This window comes from Schistocerca serialis, chromosome 3, assembly GCF_023864345.2.
Source record: "Schistocerca serialis cubense isolate TAMUIC-IGC-003099 chromosome 3, iqSchSeri2.2, whole genome shotgun sequence".
Lineage (NCBI taxonomy): Eukaryota > Metazoa > Arthropoda > Insecta > Orthoptera > Acrididae > Schistocerca > Schistocerca serialis.
This window is the reverse complement of record NC_064640.1, coordinates 613,987,882-614,012,220: the sequence shown is the minus strand read 5'-3', so window position 1 is coordinate 614,012,220 and position 24,339 is coordinate 613,987,882. Positions and strand designations below refer to the sequence as shown.

Sequence of the window (24,339 nt, the reverse complement as noted above, 5' to 3'; positions counted from 1 at the left end):
TTGTTATAGGTGTTTACGTCACTCTAAGCTGAAAATGCATTACTGTACTGTGTCGCATTGTTTATCGCATTCTGATAATGAGTGTTTACCGCCTGTCACCGCTCGCGGCATGGCTTGCTTTTGTGCACTCTACTGCCGCTTACAATTAAAAAAAAAGAGAGGAATTATCTCGTTAGCAAAACAATGGCAAGAGACTGCTATTTGTTGTTACTTATACTGCTGCTTTCTTTGATAATGATCAACAAAACCAAATAATAGACTGCAATGATAGAAGATGTTCTGAACGAGAATTTAGTGAAAATTTTTCTCTGTTTGAAAATCTTTGCAGACGCCTCTTTAGTACATTACATTCTGCACAGAAATTAGAGTCATCTTAGATTTAAAAATCTAATCAATTGCCGTGCTTCATTTCTGACTGTATCACTATTAGGCATAAGAATAATACGAATATAAACATGACATGATATATATATTCTTCCGCATTTGCTGTTGTCTCACTCTAGTTTCATAGTTTATTAGGCAGACACGATTTAAATGAGATAGCAACAAACACGAAAGAATACACAGCAAAATGTTTATATTCATATTATTCTTATGGTTAAGAGAATACTGCATGTGATTCACAATTCATAAAAGTTCCTATTAGCAACCATCTAGGAAAAAATTCAGAACGTAGAGTTGGCCATATTGACAAACATCCCAAACAGTCTTGCCAGTCGGATTCTCGTAGTACATTGAAATGCTGCTACATTCGAAGATGAATAATATGGAATTTGTATTTACTTCATGGGATAGTGTATGAAAATGCAGTGTTCGAAACTTGGGGCGGAGAGAAAAGCTCGTCTTCCACCCTTTTTTTTAAATTTATTTACTGACGTAGAGGTTTTGGCGCCAGTATTTACCTTTGTGCCTGTAAAACATTCCTGTGTAGCGCTACATATATCCAATGGCAGAAGTTAGTTGTGTCGGCACCTACCAACATTTTTCAGAATTTCCGCTTACTTTGCACTCGATTCTAAGCCGCAGGGGGTTTTTTGGATTACAAAAACTGGAAAAAAAGTGCGGCTTAGATTCGAGTACATACGGTAATGTTACCATTAGGTGGTCTGTATAAGGCTATTATCACTAACTTAAAATTGTCACTAACTATGCCAGTGGCTTCAAAATTCTGTTCATAACACAAATAGTCTAGATGCAACATATTAAGGGAGTGGCTGAGTGACTCGTTAGTATACAATGCCACCCCACCCCTTTTATGCACTTTTCTACATTAACCATTTGCTATTTTATGGTATGTATGATATGGTATGTATTTGAAGACTGGGAAATGTTCCAACAGCTGCCTAATTATTAAGGAAGGTATCTCATCATGTTATCAGGTGTTTCACTTATCGTTTTTGGTATGTGAATCACCACAAATTTCTAAGTTTTTATTTTATCCTTGTCCCAGTAATTCTAACAGTTGCATATGCAGTTTAAATGTAGACATAGAAACCTGTTGAAACCAAATCTCTGAAAAAAAAACTGAATGTTAAGAACTACCACTCAAGATGATTCAAATGTGAAATTATGGTTTGTTCTCTTGGATTTTAACATGGGTATTTCCTTCATATTTGGACAATCATATAATTTATTTATATAAAGTATTTCTTCTTTTCAAATGAACACTTTGTTTTTGCTCTGAGTATGTCATATACAACTTTTTGAAAAGAGTTTTGTTATTGGTGTGCATCATATTTTTGGCACCAGTGTAATTAGCAGTTAAGCCATCATTATGGCAGTGAATACATGAGGTGGAATCCAAAATTCTCGGGACTGGTGCTGCCATCTGGAAAGTAGGAGTAGTAGATCTTTGCACAGCTAGGTGGCGAGATCTGCATATCTGATGAGTCAGTAGGGAGGACGTGATGCGTGTCCACAGTGATTTCCGTAATACTCTGTGTTTGGTGTGTACCAATTTTACGATGGATCCGCAAACAGAACAGCGTGTATGTATCAAATTCTGTGCGAATCTCAGGAAAAGTGCTATGGAGACCCTATGATTCAACAAGTGTTTGGGGGGGGGGGGGGGGGCAGAGCATGAGCCATACGTGTGTGTTTGAGTGGCATGCTTGGTTCAGGGCTGGTCGTACAGATGTCGAAGATGATGCTCACACTTATAGGCCCATTAGCCGCACAGCGCAAGATATTGCAAACTTCAACAATTGGTTCGTGCGTATTGACGCTGAACCATTCAAGACCTTGCAGATAAAGTGGTTATTGGTTGTGGGACATGCCAACGAATGTTGACTGATGAATTGGGCATGCATTGTGTTGCCGCAAAATTTGTGCCAAAGATCTTGACTGCCGATCAGAAGGCACAGCGTGTTGAATTGTGCACGGACCTTCGTCAGACCGCATCTGATGTTCCAACCTTCTTGTCATGGGTTATCACCAGCGATGAGAGCTGGATTTATGGTTATGACCCAGAGACAAAGCCACAATTGTCCCCCTGGAAGAGCCCAAGCTCTCCAATACCCAAAAAAGCGAGACAAGTGAAGAGCAAAATGAAGAGCATGTTCATCATTTTCTTTGATACCAGGGGAATTGTGCACAAAGAATTTGTCCCACCCAACCAAACAGTGAATTTTGTGTACCACTGTGATGTTTTGTGATGGCTCTGTGAAAACGTGTGGCGACGACGGCTCGAACTTTGGTGTCAAGCGAACTGGCTGCTGCATCACGATAATGCACCCTGTCACACGTCCTTGCTCACCAGGAACTTTTTGGCAAAAAACAACATGGCAGTTGTACCCCACCCACCATACTCACCAGACTTGGTACCTTGCGACTTCACGCTATTCCCAAAACTGAAATTCAAGTTGAAAGGCCATCAGTTCGACACTCTAGAGAGGATTCATGAAGCATCACTGGTGGTGATAAACACCCTCAAAGAACAGGACTTCCAGAAAATGTCTGACCAATGGTAGAAGTGATGGGACCGGTGTGTACATATGGATAGGAACTACTTCGAGGGTGATGGTGACCTTTGGTCCAAAGGTAAGGTTTTCAACAGATGGGAGCACCAGTCCCAAAAATTTTGGATAGCACCTTGTATACCTGTTATGAGTAAAACTGAAAGGGCTAAACATTTAACATTTTCTGTTACTTCTCAATTATTTTCAGGTGCAATACTTTTAGACACATGGTGTTTTGCAGAAAATCCCAAATTATATACTGAGAAGGATAAAATAATTGTGGAGGAGCTATACAGAAAAATCAGCTACCCAACTTTTGTGGGTCTTTTGAAGGATGAAGAGTTAATTGATGGTGACCATTTATTTGAAGACCTTTTGTCTGTTCGTTGCAATTTAACACACTTGACAGTACTGCAGATACTGAAGAAAGACTTAAAAATTTCATGTGGAATACCAATTCCTGTGCTTCCTGTTCTACTTCAGGTTAGTCTCCTGTAACTTACACAATACTGAATTTTACTTTAAATATGGTAGAACCATGAAATGTAATTTCTGCTTGTTTATGACACTTAATTTGTCATGTTAATAAAATTTGTGGTCTACAGCCTTCTGCCAGACATCACATCTTGTCTACCTTAATAAATGTAACTGGCTGAAGGTGACCCACTTAATGGGACATGTGTAATATGGCAACTGCTCATGTAAATAATCAGCTAATATGACATTTAGAAGTGTTCAGAGATGTGACAATCATATATCAGACTGGACTACTGGAATATGATAGTCTAGTGAGTGGAGGTAGCGTTTTAGGCCCTACTATTATATTAAAGCTGCTAAAATACCACTGCTACAGTATCCTGATAGACAGAAAGTAGTCAGTATTTGAAAGAAATTGGACTGAGGTGAACACATGTCATGTGTTTAAAAAAAGAAGTCTGGTATGGAGAGATTTTTGTGCACCTTCACACTTCCTGCACAGTGTTTATGTAAAGCAAAATACTATGGATTGCGAAGATCTAAGAAGTTCTTCTAAGATGTATGTAAGTATTGTAGACTGTAGAATGGTAAGGACCAAACTAAAACAAACAGAAAGAAATGGTACATAATTGGATATATGGCCAAAGTAAGAAATAAGCTCAAATAACGTAATAGTCAAGACAGGTACAGAACAAGGATAATCTGTAGCATTTTTTATGTGATCAAGTAAAACTGTTCTCAGCATGAAGATTTGTTTGAATACCAGTCTGGTCTATGAGGCATAGTCCTGTTGGAGGTGGGATGCCTTTGCCTTGCTTTCATCTCTGAACTGATTTACTTCGCTAGTCACCACAATGCAAGTTCATATTTTTGTCATACTCAAACAATTTCCAGAAGTGGATGAATGGTTGAGTGACACAAAAATAGTCCCATATCTTACTGACGATTGAACCTCAAATTCTTGGATTTGTAATGACTCACTTAGTCACACAGGTTTTAGTTACAACATGAAAACTAAATATCAATTAAGTGATAGTGAGGGTTTCTCAGGTGGAACAGCAATAATTTTGTTAAAAGTACATAGAAGAAACTGATATGAAATAACAGAACAAAGGGGATGCAGTCACGAACAGGCTCAAAAAAATAAAAAATGATGCACATTTGAGGCTGTTAGGATATGAGTTTGTCTTCCACAAAAGTGACATACATGAATGTTTGACAAGTTGTTCACATGGTGCTGATGTGTACTAAAGTTTGATTTTAATGCAAGTAGAATGTTGTTGTGGTCTTCAGTACAAAGACTGGTTTGATGCAGCTTTCCACACTACTCTATCCTGTGCAAGCTTCTTCATCTCTAATTAACTACTGCAACCTACATCCTTCTGAATCTGCTTACTGTATTCATCTCTTGGTCTCCCTCTATGATTTTTACCCTCCATGCTGCCCTCCAACACTAAATTGGTTATGCCTCAGAATACAATACTGATTGAAATTTCTGTATATTGGAATACTTAGACGCATACTTATCTACATATTTGCTATCATTAATTTTCTTGTACACTTTATTCCACATCTTCAGTCTGATGATGAAATTTTGAAATTCATAACACTTAATAAAGAATTGTGCAATTAAGACATTTCTATATTTTAAAGTTGTGTCAAATCTGAATGGTCACCTGCCTATACCATCGATGTATTTCTCCATCAAGTAATGTGTGAGTTGCATTTTGTGTGTGTGTGTGTGTGTGTGTGTGTGTGTGTGTGTGTGTGTGTGTTTTGTCTAATTCAGAAGAAGGCCTTTTGTCTGAAAGCTTACTTGTTTAGCAGTCTTTTTGTTGTACCTGTCTGTGACTCAACATCACCTCTGTATGGTGAGTAGCAATCTGTCCTTTTCATAATATTGCCTTAATTCAAACTTAATTCTTCTTTCTTCTGATATTCCTATGGTGTTAGCTTTGCCATACTTTTTTTAAAGTCCAGTTGTCAAATGTTGTGTTCTTTCATGATATTTTCATCTGTGGTTGCAGTTTTGGGGTGTCCTTCATATGATCAGTCAAAGGGAAGTACATGTTTGGACGCTGCCACTTAATTATTGAAAGTGGTACAGCATACTCCTTCTGCCAACTTTGGATGACAGGTTGTCAGTGAGTAGTCTTTGAAACAAAGAATTTTGTGAATAAACTATATTCCAGTTCCTCCATTAGAATGATATACGTAACATGATTTTAATTCGGAAACTGTACAAACAAAATTCTTTCGCAGATCATTTTAACAGTTGACTTTATAGAACTCTGTGCCAACGACCTGACCACAGTGATAACAGCTGGTTCCTGTCAGATCACCGAAGTTAAGTGCTGTCAGGCTGGGCTAGTGTTTGGATGGGTGATCATCTGGTCTGCCAAGTGCTGTTGGCAAATGGGGTGCCTTGTGAGGCAAACAGAGGAGCGACTTGATTGAGAAGTAGCAGATCCGGTCTCGGAAACTGACATATGACCGGGAGAGCAATGTGCTGACCACATGCCTCTCCATATCCGTGTCCAGTGATGCCTGTTGGCTGACGATGACACGGCGGCTGGTCGGTACGGTTGGGCCTTCGTGGCCTGTTTGGCAGGAGATTAGGTTTTTTTTTTTTTTTAGTTTTGTAGAAGCCCGTACATATATAAAGGATTCTCTGTGGTCTGGAAAAATATGTTAATTGTGTTAGCATTGTAACTATTTGTATGTTGTACTCTGTCAGAGTCACATCATCAACAGACAGGTTCCCGTGGGAAGGGGGGTTCATGATGTTCCCCAACTCTGAAACATTTGGTCGAAGTGCTTCTATTTTTACATACATCAGTTACCAAATTTCTCAGCTCACTTCTGGAGAATAAAGTGGCGTGCTACTCATGTCTGCTTCCAGTGACAAGTCTGATACTGTTCCAGAGATCACAGGTAGGACTGGCAAATGACAGGAAGTTGTGTAAGGATGTAGGGGAAATTGGCCACTGTCCTTAAAGGACTAGAAGCTGTATTGGCCACGGTGGACAGGTTTCAGGCTGCTGCCCAGCACTGTGCTGGTTTTTTGGCACCTGAGATGAATGCTTTGGCTTGGCTAAAGACTATAGTGTCACCTGGCATCCCTGATGTTGCAGCACCTTTTGATTTGCACATCCTGGCTGGTTAATACTTACTTTACTGTGACTGGTGAATAGTGGAAAGGTCACGAGTATCTTAGCAGAAGGCAAAAGAAGATACTGGCTGCACGGTTGTCACCCTATGCATTCAAAACAGTTTTGACAGTTCTGAGGTATTGGCCACTGCTAAAAGTACCTCTGAACTAATATAGGAGACCTTGTTTTGTGGGACAGAGGCTAATCTTCCAGAAAGGTCCAAAGAGGATGGGATTGCTTATCATTGGGAACATCATTGTTAGACAGGTTGTGGAGTCCCATAGGAAATAGCAGGCACTTCAGGAAAGAAGGCCAGTGCATTCTCTGTTTTCTTGCTGGGGGTCACATCAAAGAAGTGGATGTGTCTTTGGTGGCAGTGATTGAGGACATAGGATGCATCCATCTGAAAACTGTGGCTCATGTCGGCACAAACGATGCCTGCCATCTCAGTTGAGAGGTCTTCCATGATTCCTACAGATGGAGACAACTAGCCTTGCTCCTGGGGTGGAAGCAGAGCTAGCATTTTGCAGCATTGTTTCCAGAACCAGTCAGGGGTCTCTGGTTTGGAGCCAAGTGGAAGGCCTAAACCAGGGGCTCAGACGGTTCAGTGAGGATCTTGGATGAAAATTTCTTGACATCTGCTATCGGGTGGGGAATTATAGAGCCCCTCCCACCTTAATATGTCAGGCATGTACTGCATGCAGAAAGCTACTACTAGGGTAATGGACTACATGTTGCGTGAACTTGTCAGATTTTTAGACAGAGAAATCTCTCCAAAGGCCCAGTAAGATAAGTTATGATTTCAGAGGAGGAAGAACACTGTCCTCATTTATTAAAGAGAATACCATTTCTCATGCCAGATTGGAGAACATAAATGTTAGTTTAGTATCGATTAACTGTAGAATCGTCTGTGCCAAGATCCCATAATTAGTCTTACTTATAATAGTAATAATGCCAACAAACTGCTGGGGACAGATACCTGGCCGAAACCAGATGTTAATAACAATGAAATTGTAAATTGAGATTGGACTGTATATTGCAAAGATAAGCTGAACACCAGTGGTGGAGCAATGTTTATAGCTGACTGAAATGTATACTGCAAATATATGTTGAATTCTGGTGGCGCAGGCATGTTTATAGTCATGAAAAATATGATAATATCTAGTGAGATTAGTACAGATTCAGAATGATAAATAATTTGGCAGAAGATAGGTATTAAAGGTGGGTCAAACATGGTCATCAGATACTTTTATAGACCCGCCTCAGTAGCAGTAGTGGCGGAACATTTGAGGGGAAATGTGGATAGTATTTCATTTAAATTTTGTGGTCATGTATAGTTTTAGGTGGAGATTTGAACTTACCAGCTATAGACTGGGAGACTCAGATGATTAGGGCAAGTTGTAAGGACAAGGAATCATGTGACATTGTTCTAAGTGCTTTATCTGAAAATTACCTTGAGCATTTAATTAGAGAACCAATTCATGAAGGTAACATTGTAGATCTGCTGGTAACCAACAGACCCGAACTTTTCAATTAAGTAAGCACAGAACAGGGAATCTGTGATCATAAGGCTGTTGCAGTATCACTGAATATGGCTGAAAATAGGAATACAAAGCAAGGTAGGAAGATCTTTCTGTTTAGCTAGAGTTACAAGAAACAAGTTTCAGGTAACCTGACAGATCAACATGAAAATTTCATCTCCAGCACTGATGAAGTTGAACATTAATGGACAAAGTTGAAGAGCATTGTACTATATGGTTTTGGCAGGTATGTGCTGAGCAAAGTTGTGAGGAATGGGAAAGACCCACTGCAGTTTTACAGTCATATTAAAAAGCTGCTACAAAAGCAAAGAGAGCTTCACTGCAAATTTAAATTCAGGCAAAGCCTCACAGACAAACAAAAACTAAAGGAAGCCAAAATTAATGTAAGGAGAGCAACATGTGAAGTGTTTAACAAATTTGAGAGTAAAATTCTAGTGACTTGAAAGAAAATCCTAAGATGTTTTGGTCTTACATTAAATCATTAAACAGATTGAAGCCATCTTTCCAGACACTCTATGACTCTGATGGCACTAAAATGGAGGATGACACAGAAAAGGTTGAAATACTAAACATCTTTTCTCAAAACTGTTTCACAGAGGGAAGTCTGACTTTAGGTCCTCCTTTAGATTGTTATACAAGTTACAGAATGGCATATGGGAATAAATGACCATGAGGTAGAAAAGCAACAGAAATCACTCAACAGAGGAAAGGCCACTGTACCTGATGGAATACCAATGTGATTCTAAATGCAGTGTGCAAAAGACCTTGCCCCTCATATAGAAGCAATGTACTGAAGGTCCCTGTAGGATTAAATCATTCCTAATGATTGGAAAAAAGCACAGGTAATTCCTGTTTTCAGGAAAGGTCATTGTACAAATGTACAAAACTATGCACCTATATCTTTGATGTAGGATTATGGAATGTTTTATGCTCACGTATTATGAAATTTTTGGAGACAGAAAATCTTCTTTGTAGAAATCAACAATTGTGTGAAACCTGTCTTGCTCTGTTTGTCCATGAGACCCAGAAACCAATAGATACAGGTGCCTAAGTAAAGGGTTTGTGTTCTTTGACATCCGGGATACATACAGTACAGTTCTGCACTGCCAATTAATGAACAAAATACAAGATACGGGACATCACACACACACACACACACACACACACACACACACACACACACACAAAAATCCAGTAGATAATGTCGGAAGTTCCATGGTGCTTTTTGCGAATGATAGTGTTGTACACAGAGAACTCACAACACCAGAAAATTATAGTGACATTCAGAAAGACATGCAGGGGATCGACACTTGGTACAGGGAGTGGCAGTTGACCCAAAACTTCCCTTAAGTGGCACAACGTGCATATATTATACTTATAGATTTATTTATTCCTTTTCAAGAATTCATCTATGGTATAGAAGGAGTTGTCAAGGAGATATGATTTCAATTTATTTTTGAAGCTATTACTGCTGTCTGTCAGACATTTTATTTCATGTGGTAATTTTTCAAAAATTTTTATAGCAGCATATTTTACCCCTTTCTGTGCCAAAGATGGGTTGATTAAAGGATAGTGTATGTCTTTCTTTTTTCTGGTATTATAATCATGACTGTCACTGTTGTTTTTAAACTGGTGCATGTTGTTGAGAACAAATTTCATTAGTGAGTAAATGTACTGTGAGGCATTTTTAAGAATTCCCAATCTTTTAAAAAGGTGCTTACAAGACGTGTGACTATGAAACCCACACTTTATTCTAACTGCTTTCTTTTGAGCAATGGATACTTTTTGTCTAAGTGTTGAGTTACCCCAAAATATTATTCCGTATGAGATCAGAGAGTGAAGGTATGTTTCTGTATAGTCACTGCAAGAGGGCATTCTGCATAACGCTATGGTTCACTGTTAAAATTGTGAGAGCATACATTCCTAGAAGAGTCAACTAATATATTGCTGCCTCTTACATATCTTTCGTGAAAAGACTATGAAGATAAAATTAGAGAGGTTAGATTAGAGATCCACAGACCATTTGCAACTGGAACAGGAAAAGTGGAAAGTGACAATGGTACACAAATTGCCCTCCACCACACATAATAAGATGGCTTGTGAAGTATAGATGTATGTAAAAAATACAATAATATCTAGTGAGCTTAGTACAGATTCTGAATGCAAAATAATTTGGGTGAAGATAAATCATAAAGCTGGCTAAAACATGGTTGTTAGAAGCTTTTATAGACCCCCTCCCTCAAGGGCAGTAGTGATGGAACATTCAAGCAGAATCTTGGAGAATAATTCATGCAAATTTTGCAGTCATGTTACAGTTTTAGGTGGAGTTTTCGACTCACCAGCTTTACACTGGGAGACTCGAGTGATCAGGGATCAGGGAGGGCAGTAGGGACAGGGAATTATGTGAAATTGTTCTAAATTATTTTGAGCAGCTAATCAAAAAAGGCATGAATTAGATCTCCTGGTAACCAGCAGGTCCAAATTTTTTGGCTCATCTGGCATAGAGTAAGGAATCAGTGATCATAAGGCTGCTACAGCATCATTTAGAACAGCTGCAAATAGGAATATACAAATGGTAAGTTGGTGTTTCTGCTTAACAAGACCGATACAAAAAGCAGATTTTAAATTACCTGAGTGGTCAACATGAAAATTTCATCTCCAGAACTGACAGTGTTTAGCATCAATCAACAAAGTTCAAGAATATTATACAATACATTGCAGACAGTATAATTCTCTGTGTAATATTTTCAGATCTACCTAAATGTACCAAGTTCTGAGGTACAAGAATTTGACTTCACTTCCATTTCAAACATTTATCTATATTTTCATTGAAATTGAAACTTTTATAGCTGGGGGCACATCATCCACATGCTTAAATGTGAATATATAACAACAAAGAGATACACTCAAAGCATTCATTTTGCTTCTCAACATATTAATAAACACCAAAATTACATCTATTTTGATAACTATTGTACGGAGCATGACAGAAATTGAAATACTGCTGGTCAAGGACTGCACTCAAACTGAAAAAAATTACATACATTGTGAGCTTCTGCTAATTGTACAGAAGCTTTTACAATAAATGCAATTTCTAGTCTCTAGGGACCTGAAAAATTCACGCTTTGCGATAAATGCAAATTGCATCCAGATGAACCACTTCATCAAAGGTAGTTTGAAATACATTCATCTTCTGCATATAAACATCAAAAATTTAACTAAGTTTCAGTTTCTGGTATTGCACATCAGTTGCAAACCCGAATTTGGAAAGATAAAATGCATAAGAACATGTTTGCAAAATACAGGATGCATGAAGGCCATAACATATCAGTGAGCTAGATGCTCCCATGGCACGCCAGTTGAGGACTGTCGAATGGTCTGTATAAGATACATGCCATGAAATATTGCATCATAGCACTGTACTGTGTGACTTAGCATCTTAGAACAAAGAAACATGTAAGTATTTCTGTTAGCTAAAGTTCAGAAGATGGTATAATGCGGACATTTTAATGTGACTGTTTTAGGCACTGGGTGTTTCAAACGTGGTTGCATCAAATATCAGTCAAGGTCAGGCCACAACTGCCTTGATTATAACACTGCTTGCCTAAGCAAGCAATTGCAGAATAGCCATTACTGAATGCTTTGTGGTGCGCATTTCTTGTTGTCATATTTTCTTATTTAAAAAAAAGTGAAGTGCTTAATCCTGGACCATCACAAAGTTTGATTATGACTCAAACAACATCAGAAAGGATTGGTGGTCCCTGCGTCCCTACTGAGCAATGTGGCACGATGATTAGCACACTGGACTCACATTTGGGAGTACAACAGTTCAGATCCATGTTTGGCCATCCAGATTTAGGTTTTATGTCATTTCCCTAAATTGCTCCAAGCAAATGCCAGGATGGTTCCTTTGAAAAGGCATGACCCATTTTCTTCCCTATCCTTGTAACATTCCAAGTTTATACTCAATCTCTAATGACCTTGATGTTTTTGTTAAAGCATAGTCATACTTCCTTTTTCCTGTGACCATATGTCAGTTCAGATTTCACAGAAACACACAACATGCATGTAGGCTAGTGGCCCTGCAAGAGGGAGGCAGAGCTTGTTTCACTGCACTGCCACCCTTCTGGCAGTCAAAATTCTATATGTTTATGTTGTTGGCCGACTCCTGTTTACTGTGTCCACATTCTGGACTATAAGGACTGGAAAATGAAATCAGTCAACTTATTTTGACCACACTGAAAGTCTTCTCTTAATGTGGAAATAGAGATATTTTCAGTTCTACTTTTATACTAAGTACCTTGTTAATTCTATCTGTAGCGTTGCCAAGTATGAATCACATGCCTGTGAATGTCCATGAAAAACCAAAATCAATATTCTGCAGATTTTGTAATTATCAAATCAGTTGGAAAAAGAAAAATAATGTGGAGGAATAGTTTAAACCAGAGAACCCCTCTGTTCAAAGGTGGTAAAATGCTTCTGGTTCTCTAAGGAACAATCATTTGTTGAACACTTAAGTAGAGCCAACATAAGAAAACAACCAAAAAACATTCTGTAAAAAAACAGTTAAAGTTTTTGCAAAAGCAAATATTCCAGTTAAAAAGCTCCCTGATCACCACTTAAGATAGTCAGTTTCAAAGCAATAAGGCTTCACGTTCAGGTACATAACATGACAACCTTTTAAATTTATATGTTTGATCATTAAAAAAAAAGAAATTAGATTTCAATTTTGCCAAAAACAGATGATGCAAATTTTTCTAACTTTTTTATGAAAACAGATCACCTGTTATTTCTTCTTGATTTTTCAATTGGAAGGTTCATACTTAAAGTATTTCTTTGGTAACAGGATTTCAGCATTTGTGTATAAAGTGTGTTCTTTTACACATACACTGTCCAGTCACATTAATGTGACCACCTGTCAAAAGCCTGGATAACCACGTTTTGCTGCACGGACTTCTTTGAGACTTACAGGAAGAGTGTCAGTGATGTCCCATGGCAAGCTGAACTAGGTTTCTTGGCTGAGGATCCATGGCATGAATAGGCTGACTGAAGTGGTCCCACAGATTTTTGATTGGGTTTAAATCCATGGCATTTAGTGGTTGGGGGAGTACAGTATACTCATCCTAGTGCTCTTTGACCTAGTGCTCTCTGAATCACTGATGCACACTGTGAGCTGTATGTCGTGTCACATTATCCTGCTGGTATATGCCATCGTCCTGAGGGAAAATAAAGTGCATGTGGGGACAGACATGGTCCCCAAGGATAGATACATACTTGTGTTCATCAACTACACCTTTCAGAATGATGAGATCAGCCAGTAAATCTCATGAAAAAATTCCCCAGACCATAATGCTCCCTCCTCTAGCCTGGATCCTTCCAATGATTGTTGCAGGGTGTTTGCTTTCAGATGTTTCATGCTGTACACACCAATAGCCATCTGCTGATAGAGAAAAAAGTGTGATTCATCTGAAAAGGCCACATGTTGCCACTCGGTGGCCTTCCAATTGCTGTATTGGCATGCAAATTCCAGCCTTTGTCACTGATGAACAGCAGTCAGCATAGCTGCATGAACGAGGCACCTCCTGCAGAGGCCCATATGCAGCAGCAATCATGGGGCAGACACTGTTGGTAGCCCCTTGGTTCATCTGGGTGGTCACTTTCTCAACAGTTGCACATCTGTTCACTCATAAACATTCCTGCAGCCATTGTTCACCACTGTCATGTATGGCCCGTGGTGCACCACAGTTGCTTCGGTGCCAGTTTTGGATAGTGCCATTCTGCCATGCATGGTATACTTGAACCATGGTGGCATGGAAACAGTTTACTAAACAAGACTGATAGAAGACGGTATGGTGAGTGCCTTCATGGAAAAATGCATGCGTTGCCTATGGAATAATAATTGTACCTAGGTGTGCACCTCTTCATCCAAAGCAAACTGACAGCAATTAATGTCTTTCTTTAAGACTCCAGAAATATGGAAATTATATGGGAGAGTCAGGGACTGTATGGAGGATGTGCAAGTGCTTCCCTGCTAAACTTGTGCAGCATACTCCAAGCAACCCTAGAAACTTGTGGATGGGCATTATCCTGCAACAGGATGATGCCGTCCGTCAGTGTTCTTAGGTGTTTGGACCTGATGGTGTGCTTCAATTTTTGCAAAGTGGCCATGGCACACTGTGCATTAATTATAATGCAATGTTTGTCACACAGTGTTGGATTCTTTTCAGTTGGAATGAATCCATGTGCTTCCATTGTGTGTTATGACACTAGCTCTACGGCTGAAAATGAAAACACTGTGTTTCATCTCCCATGACAGTAAGGGACAGGAAATGATATTCCTCATTGTGATACCACTCCAGGTACTGCAGCAAAGGCTAGACTTCTGTTCTTCCATCAGGCTATGGGGAAGTCACTGCACACAGATTTTCCAGCACTTCATTCAGTTGCTCTGTCATGACGGCATAAGTGCCACCATGACTGATCCCAACATGAGCCAGATGTCTTCCAGCATATGCTGTTGGTCATTTCTGAAGGCAATATCCATTGCAACAATAACAGAAGGGTTAATGACACAACAAGCCTGTCCTGGCAGACTGCTGTACTTCAATGACACCTGTCCTTCCCCGAATGTTTATTTCATATAAACACACACACACATGTGGCATATTGTGTTTGCCATACAGAGAAGACATTTGGGTATAAATTCCAATTCCTGACACTCCCTCCACAGTCAAAAACTGCACTACACCTCGCTGTTCCTCTTTCCAAATCCCCATAGTGAAGTCGGATGCACACACATCTCATTGAACTCATGTTGAGCGTGTCCAACAGACAAATGGCATAGCAGTGAACATTTGTGCTGTTCCTTCATGATTCCCAGTGGAAGGAATTTCTGTACATACACCTATCCTGTGTTATCAATCTGTACTCCATGCTCTCTTATTTTCCTTTTCATTTAGGAGACAAACTAAGAAGCCCTCTTTGATTGTTTGCGGATGATGCAGTCATTTACTTCATAGTAAAGTCATAAGAAGATTAAAACCAATTGGAAAATTATTTGCGCAAGATATCTGTGTGTTGCAAAAAGTGGAATTTGATTCTAAATAATGAAAAGTGTGAGCTCATCCACATGACTAATAAAAGGAGTCCATTAAATTTTGGAAACACAATAAATCACACAAATCTAAAGGCTGTCACTTCAACTAAATACCTATGGATTGCAATTATGAAAGACGTAAATCTGAATGAACACATAGATAATGTTGTGAGGAAGACAAACCAAAGAGAGTGTTTTATTGGGAAAATGATGCAACGGATGTACTGAAGAGACTGCCTACACTACACTTGTCTGTCCTGTTCTGGAGTTCTGCTGCACAGTATGGGATCCTGTTTTTCAAATGAAAAGTGTAAGTCAGGCAATGATACATATAAAAAAGAGATTGATATTAAAGCTAAATAACTTATTTACTGTTCATTTGTAAATCCGTGTGAGAGAACACAAAAATTATTTTTCAGGTCTGCAAATATATCCACATTGTAGTAGTATTATCTGGTTGCACATTTTAATGTTGAATTTCATTCATTTTTGTTCTATGTCTAACTTATTACAAAAATTACTATGTATTTAATCAAAGAATCATAGTCTGTGTACTAAGTTTGTATCTTTGAAGTATGTTTTCATTTTACCTACATTTCTTTACTGACAGTATTATTTTTCACAGCTGAGTTTCTCCTCTAACCTACATAGTTAATATGACGTACAAAATAAAGGCTACAAAAATCAACTAAATATGAAAGTCAAAGTGTTATTGCAAAGTTTTGGACAAAGCCCTTGACATGGAACATTTCTTTCTATCTCTCGATCTCTACAGATAAGTGGAAAACAGTGACGGAAGAAGACATCATTCAGAATGTAAAATCTCAAAAAAACAGTGATACTGTATTGCAACAAAACAATGTGCACATATCGAATGTAACAAATTATGGAAGAAAACCACTTCACTATCCATGGAATGCATACAAACATGAAAGGCAAAGAAGCACTATGCACTGTAATACTGAAACAATTGAATCAAAATCAGCCTAGCTTAATGCGACGTACAATTATAGCAGCAGCAACGAAATCATCAGCTTCAGCTGAAGAACCAGATACTCCAATGATTCGAGACAAAGCTGAAGAAATAAGAAGAGTATCTCCAACAAGTTTAGCTATAATGCCCCAAGTTAAAACTTCAAAAATCACATGTGAAACGCCAACTCACTACGCATCAACCCACACCAATCATAAAAGGAAAGAACCAAAACATTTTTTATGGTGAATGGTTCCTGAGAAATGTTACATCAATCGTGTAAAACATTGCTCTGGAAAAAAAACTTCAACAGTAAAAGTGAAGGGACCTATTCAAGGGAAGATGTGTTGGAAACTATAAGTAAGTGTAAATCTTCATTCCTAATGCACTGGAACATAAACGGCCTAAATGCAACATATCCTCACGATAAAACCACAAAAATAGACAATCTGCAAATTATTCTTTCACGAGGAAGAAATATCAAAGTCGTTTGCCTAAACGAACACTGGGTCACGAAAGATTCAATCACAGTTTTAAATAAGTTAGAAAACCTTAGGATAGCCAGTGGTTTCTGTAGGCAAAACAGTACTTGTGGAGGCTCCTGTATATTGATCAACAATTCGTTGGAATATAAAGAAAGAGACAATTTTAAATTTCTAAATGAAGAGCATGTATTTGAAAGTTGTTGTGTATAGCTAGAACAGCAGAATATCATCATCATCTATATATACAGAATTCCAGGTAGTGATGTAAATACATTATTCTTAGATAAATTCCAGTGTTTCCTATATAAACTCACTAAAGAAAATAGGAAAAAATTGTAATTGCTGCTGATTTTAACATAGATACAGCAAGCAAAACAAGCTTGTCAACTAAGTTCATTGATGTAATTTAAGAATATGGCTTTAGACTAAATTTCACTGACTTCACCAGAGTAAATGAGTGAACAGCAACATGCATAGACAATATTTTAACAAATTATACAGTTGAGGACACTGCCAAATTCTCTTTAAACCTATATATCGCAGATCACTCTCCTCTGCTTATAGAATTAAAAAAAAAAAGAAGGGGGGGGGGGGGGGGAGGGAAGGGAGGAGATGCTTCATGAAAAGACAGTTCATTGAAGAAAACATAAACGTGTTCTGTTATAGATTAAATGAGTTAGATTGGTCATTACAACAAGAAAACTCATCTTCAGAAAATTGTGATAAGTTTTTAAACAGCTTTTTACGTATCTTCAGTGAAACATTTCCACCCATAGCCTGCCCAAGAAGGGCAACAAATAAACTAAAGTGGATTACCACTGGCATAAAATTATCTAGTAATAGAAGGAGAGAGCTACATGCTGAGCTGAAATGAAATAAGAGTCCTGAGTTCATAAATGAGGTTAAAAAAGGGCTATTTAAGAAGGTTGCAAAAGCAGTAAAGGAAATGGCAAACACTAAATTCATTAATAAACACACAAATAAATCCAAGGCAGTATGGACAGTAGTCAAATCTGAACTTGGAATCAAACGTAGCAACCAGGAAATATCTAAAATAAAGGTACAAGACAAAAGTGTACATCCTGCTCAGATATCAAGAAAAATTTAATAAATCCTTCATAAATGTAGCAAAATCTGATGTTGATGTAGTCTCCTATCAAGGTAATGTACATTTGTTTGGCTCAAGTCAGAGCAAGAAAGAGAGCCTGATAATTGTTAACAAAGTAACAGTAAATGATGTAGAAAAAATTATACTAAACCTAAACAACAAAAATTTGTGGGATGGGATGAAATACCTGCCAAAGTCATTAAAGCAGCTACAAATATAATAGCACATCCACTATACAAAATAATTAATCAACCACTTGAAGAAGGATACTTTCCAGAATTTCTAAAATATGCAAAAGTCAAACCAGTATTTAAGAAAGACTCAAAAGATGATATGGGAAATTACCATCCAATTTCCCTTCTTCCTGTGTTTTGTAACATATTTGAAATGATTGTTGCTATTCAAATTCAAAATTTCTGCTACAAATACAATGTAATCTCAAAAAAATCAATTTGGATTCCAGAAAGGCAAAACTACAATTCATGCAATCAGTGAATTTGTGACTAAAGTTAGTTCCACTTTGGACAAGTCACAAAAAGCTGCAGGAATCATCTGTGACTTATCCAAAGCATTCAACTGTGTGAATCACTCCTTACTATTTTATAAAATGAAAAAAAAAATGTAATTATGAGTAGCACCTTACAGTGGTGTAAATCATATCTAACGGAGAGAAAGCAAATGGTTGTCATAACATCAAACACAGGGAAATACTCCTCGAAGTGGAGAACCATCTCACAGGAAGTACCACAAGGCTCAATTCTGGGCCCAACCCTCTTTCTTTTTTATGTAAATGACTACCGATAAATATAAATTATCATTCAGTTTTGTTTGCTGATGACACATCAGTACTGGTAGAAAATAAACACACAGAAGAAATTCCTGAAAATGTCATAGAAACTCTAGAAAACCTAGATGTTTGGTTCCCTCTAAATGGCCTAAATATTTCAAAAACACAGCTGATGCAATTTAAGACAAAACACTCTCAAATAAATGATATTCACATTATGCACAGAAGCCAGGAGCTAAATGAAGCTGAGCATGTCAAATTCTTAGGAATGCAATTAGACAGAAACCTATCATGGTCCTCACACACAGATTATCTAAAAAATAAACTAAACAACCTGGTGTTTGCTACGACAATCTTAGCCAGTCTCACTAGTATAGACACAAAAAAGTAGTATACCATAGTTACTTTGAGTCAGTAGTGTGATACAGTATTGTCTTCTGTGGGAATGCTAGCGACATGACAAAAATATTAACTTTGCAGAAAAAAATTATCAGAAACATATGCAGTGCAAAGCCAAGAGAATCTTGTTGGCCATTATTAAGCATTCCCTCATTGTATCTGTATGAAATAATTATTTTCTCAATTAATAACCCTAAACCGTTTTTGTCAAATAATTTCCAGCATAGTTATGAAACTAGAAACAAAGAACGCTTCATGCTGCATACACACAGGCCTAATCTTTTTGCACAGACTCCACAATATATGGGAATGAAAGTATACAATAAACTGAAAGACACAAATTTTAGAAAGGTCCAAACGAGGCAGTAAAGAGAGAATTGTATAGCACCCTGGTGCAGAAATGTTATTACTCTGTTGATGAATTTTTTAGTGATCTGACCATCTGAGCAGGATAAAAACAATAATAATAAATAATATTCAGATTTTATTGTGATAATATAAAAAATATTGTATTCTATGTATAATTTATCATAGTTATAAGCTGAAAAGTCTCCTGTACATAAAATCATTGATTTAACTTGTACATTATGAGACAATAAAATTCTGATTCTGATTCTGATTCTTATCCATAATTTTGGTATGCATCTTGCTATTAGCAAATAATCACATTATGTAATATTGCTAAACCTGTTCTCCACAAAATGTGTTTGCTAAAATTTGAAAATACAATGACAACTAATTTACATTTCTTGTTACTAATGGTACACAAAGTTTAACTTAATCCCACAGCTGTTTCAAATCCTCATGATGAAATATATTCTTGCATAGTAATGTTTCACTAAAATTATGAGCTTTTCATAAAATTATTTTGCAACAGTAAAACTTTTAGCATTGCATCAGACACTGCAGCTGTCCCCCCCCCCCTCCCCCCTTTTCTCCTGCTCCTTCAAAAACAATTCCTGACTTCATTTCAGTTCATTTTTTACTGCGAAATTCTTTTCAATAGCCTAGCTTTGTTTCACTTTGTTTCAAGAAACACTTAGGTGGTACTTCATAGTATTCAGAAATATTATTTTATTACCACATTTTTCACATTCAGTGTTGAGGCGTAACAAGACAGCTACGCCACACTGAAGTAGCCGAAAGGCACGCGTAATCTCACTTAGGCTAGAGAGAGGTCTGAAACAGGATATGTAATAAATGGTAACAATAAAAGTACGTAGCTGCTATAATACTTAACTTTTAATCCTTCATTGGTATACAGTATTCCTTGATGATACAAGTGAGACTCTATCTTAAAATGGTTAAGGGCGCCTTGCTAGGTCGTAGCCACGAACTTAGCTGAAGGCTATTCTAACTATCTCTCGGCAAATGAGAGAAAGGCTTCGTCAGTATAGTCGTTAGCAAAGTCGTCGTACAACTGGGGCGAGTGCTATTCCGTATCTCGAGACCTGCCTTGTGATGGCGCTCGGTCTGTGATCACACAGTGGCGACACGCGGGTCCGACATGTACTAAATGGACCGCAGCCGATTTAAAGCTACCACCTAGCAAGTGTGGTGTCTGGCGGTGACACCACATTCAGTTGTTGTACTATTTCTGTTATCGTAAGTTATGTTCTGTTACAGACAATGTCAGATGTAAACCCCCAGTGAATACATTAGAAAACTTCATCATCTTGCTTGACACAGATATAGACTACATGACACAACTGAAGATGACGCAACCCAATTCAACATAATACTCGAAGTCAACTGGAACATTGACCATCGTGTGTCTATACTCAAACTATAGTAATGCAGTACATTTTCAACACTTTTAACTCCCCTGCCCCAATATTATCATCATTAATGAAGTTTATTCACAGAATTACTCATGTATAACATAGCTCTCATCTATGACACTTTTCAAAAATTACACACATGGTTTGAAAAATATCTCCTCTCTCTAAACATTATCCATTGCAATATGTAATTGGGAGAATGGACAAATATTACGAAGGTACGAAATTTCAGCTGGAAGCCCTCTACTCACAACAAAATTCTTATCAGTGCTTCAGGCTTTTTTATAATTATTATATTCAAATGCAGATTGCAAATGTAGAATATCACAATAGTAAACCAAACAAGTCTCACTACCCACCTTTCCTTTATTATTATAGATCTCTTTGAGAAAGATGGCGGCTAGTGTTAAAGTAAATCGTGTATCTCCGCAAAAAAAGTAAAATTCGATGGAAAAAAGAAATCGTGTATGAGTTGTAAGGACGAGATATCAAAGCTAAATGAACGTATAAAATGTCTACAATTCATAATCGGTATTCTAAAACAGGATATAAAAGAACTTCAATCGGGAAAATACGGGAAGCAAGAAGACACGGCCTCCACAGGAAAATGGGAATCAGTGACCGAAGAAAACTCTATCCAGGAAGATAAATCTCAAAGAAGCAGTGTAACTTTAATACAAAAAAACCGTGTGCAAAAATCGAGTGTAGTAAATCATGGAATACAGCCATCTGAAGAAAAACTGTTGCAAGGAACTGAAAGTAAACAAAAACGTGTGCAAACAAATAACTATAGCATGGTAGCGGAAAAGCATGAAAACAGATCAAACTTTCCTCGAAATCGCGAACTTCCAAACATACCGGTAGTGAAAAGTAAACTGTCAAATTCTCAAAGAAAGTTATTGACTGATTCTAATATCGTGTGCAAAAACAGAGTCAGTGTGCTATCAGAAAAAACGAACAGACAAAGTGAAGCAGATATACAAACGAAAGTTTCGGAACCGAAAACAACAAACGAAAACAGTCAACGTAAAAAACAAGATGCTGGCATTATTTATTTATTTTCTGATAGTCATGGAAAAGGACTGGCAAAGATCATGAACGAAAAATTAATAAATGAAAGTGTTATAGGATTTGTGAAGCCAGGCGCTCCACTGCGAGAAGTTACTCAGCATATTGACACACACAGTAACCATGGAAGTTGTAACTCTTGCATTATTTTAGCTGGCGCAAACGATGTCTACAAGAACGAGCCAAAATTCGCTTTGCGATCTTTAAGGGAAACATTGGCAAAAGTTATGGACATGAAAGTTTTCGTAATAAGCATCCCTATGAGACATGATCTCATCAAAACATCGTGTGTGAATACAGAAATCGAAGCAACCAACCGAAAGTTCGAGAAAATATGTAAGCTCTTCAGCAATGTGACATATATTAATGCAGACAGTCAAAAAAGAGAGAATTTCACTACCCATGGATTGCACAGAAACACGAAAGGGAAAGTAGCACTGTGCGATGCAATCATGGAACAATTAAACCTAAATCAGCCAGGCTTAGTACAGCCTCCAATTGCAGCAGCAGCAGCAACGGAATCACCAATTTCAAATAAAGAGAATATCACTCCAATGACTTCAGGAAGTGTTGAAGCGGCAAGAAGAGGATCCCCATCTAGCCTGGTTGCGGTTCCTCAAATTACAACTCCAAAAATTACAGCAGAAACGCCATCACACTACAAGTCAACTCGCCCAACACGAAACAGGAAAGAACCACAACGTTTTTTATGGCAAGTGGTTCCAGAGAAATGTTGATTTCATCTTCTAAAACATCGCTCTGGAAAGAAAACTTCAATTGTAAAAGTGTTAAAAATGATATGTCATGTGCAGCTGTCGAACATAAGGTAGGCCAAAACAACCTAGTAAATAAGTCATCGTCGAAATTTATGCTCCTGCACCAAAATGTACAATCCTTATCAAATAAAGTTAGTGAGATACAAATATTGTTAGAAGACGAGCTAAAAGAAGTGTCTGTTATATGTGTTAGTGAGCACTGGTTATCCGAAAATATTTTGTAGGGAAACCTCCATGCATGGAGGAACATGCATATATGTTAGAGAGGACGTCAAACACGAAAATTTAAAGTTCACTAACCAGCTAGGGGAAGAGCAAAACTTCGAAATTTCTGCTACAGAACTGACAAATTTAAATATAATTGTTATTTGCATATATAGAAGCCCAGATGGAAACGTAACTACTTTCATTGAAAATCTTGAGAAGGTACTTAACAGTATAAAAATAGTTAGTAAAACAACCATCATATGTGGTGATTTTAATATAGATTTCAATAAGAACTCAAAAGACAGATTAAACCTTGAGGCCTTATTAAAAACCTACAACATACATACAACTATCAAATCCCCCACCAGAGTCACCAAATCGTCAAGCAGTGCTATAGATCAGATACTAATAAATACAGATAAATATTTATACAAATCTGGAAATATGAATACAGGTTTCAGTGATCATTATGCACAGTTTATTGAATTCCCAGTAGACACTGCAGGAAATACTGAACAACAAATGACAAGAAAAGGTAGAAATTTTAGCAAGCACAACCTAGAACACTTAAGGCACTTACTGAAAAAAGAAACATGGAATGATATAGACAACTATGAGGACACATGTAAAAAGTTTGACATGTTCATGGAAATATTCTCCCATTATTTCAATATTTCTTTTCCAGTTAAAAACCAAACATTAAAAACTAAAAAAAGAAATGTTACATGGCTGACGAAAGGCATTAAAATATCATGTGCTGAAAAGAGGAGACTTTATGAAATCTCAAAAACACAAAATGTTACAGAAGAATTTCTGGTGCATTTCAAGAATTATAAGAGAGTGCTTCACAAAGTCATAAAAGAATATAAAAAAACAACAAATGATCACCATATAAAAATGGCCAGGAACAAAATGAAAGCCATGTGGAAGATAGTCAGAGAACAAGTAGGAAACGAGACCTCCCAAAATGTAAATCTCCAGGTAATCCAAGATGGCAAAAAAATTACAAATCCAGAAGAAGTAGCCAATGCTTTTAATACATACTTTGCAAATATTAGTGAAAAATTACTATCTGACATAAAATCTTCAAATAAAAATCCTGCTACAACACCATCCAATCAAAATAGAAACTGCAACTCTCTATTTCTTACTCCAACCAACCCTAAGGAAATTATACTATCAATAAGAGAGTTAAAAACAAAATTTTCAACAGGTGTGGATGAGATTCCACATTATGTCATTAAAAATGTGGGGGACCTCATTGCAATACCATTAGCCCACATTTTCAACAGTTCATTAACAAATGGAGTCTTTCCTTCCTGCTTAAAGACAGTGAAACTAAAACCACTGTTCAAAAAGGGTAAGAAAGAAGACATAGCCAATTATAGACCTCTTGCCTTGCTATCTACATTTTCTAAAATACTAGAAAAAATTTTTCATAAGAGGTTGCTAGATTTTCTAGAAAAGTGCAAAATATTATCCACAACCCAACATGGCTTCCGGAAAGGCCGATCAACAGAAACAGCAATATA

The 24,339-nt window shown here is 37.4% G+C and overlaps 1 protein-coding gene across 1 annotated transcript in view; it reads left to right on the top strand.

The window, feature by feature from the left end:
• Nucleotides 1-24,339, top strand: part of LOC126471048 (uncharacterized) — a 77,231-nt gene that overhangs the window by 30,544 nt on the left and 22,348 nt on the right. Inside the window, exon 2 of the mRNA XM_050099116.1 lies at nucleotides 3,166-3,440. Within this exon, the coding sequence (XP_049955073.1) occupies nucleotides 3,166-3,440 (275 nt within the window). The remainder of the gene's footprint in view (nucleotides 1-3,165; nucleotides 3,441-24,339) is intronic.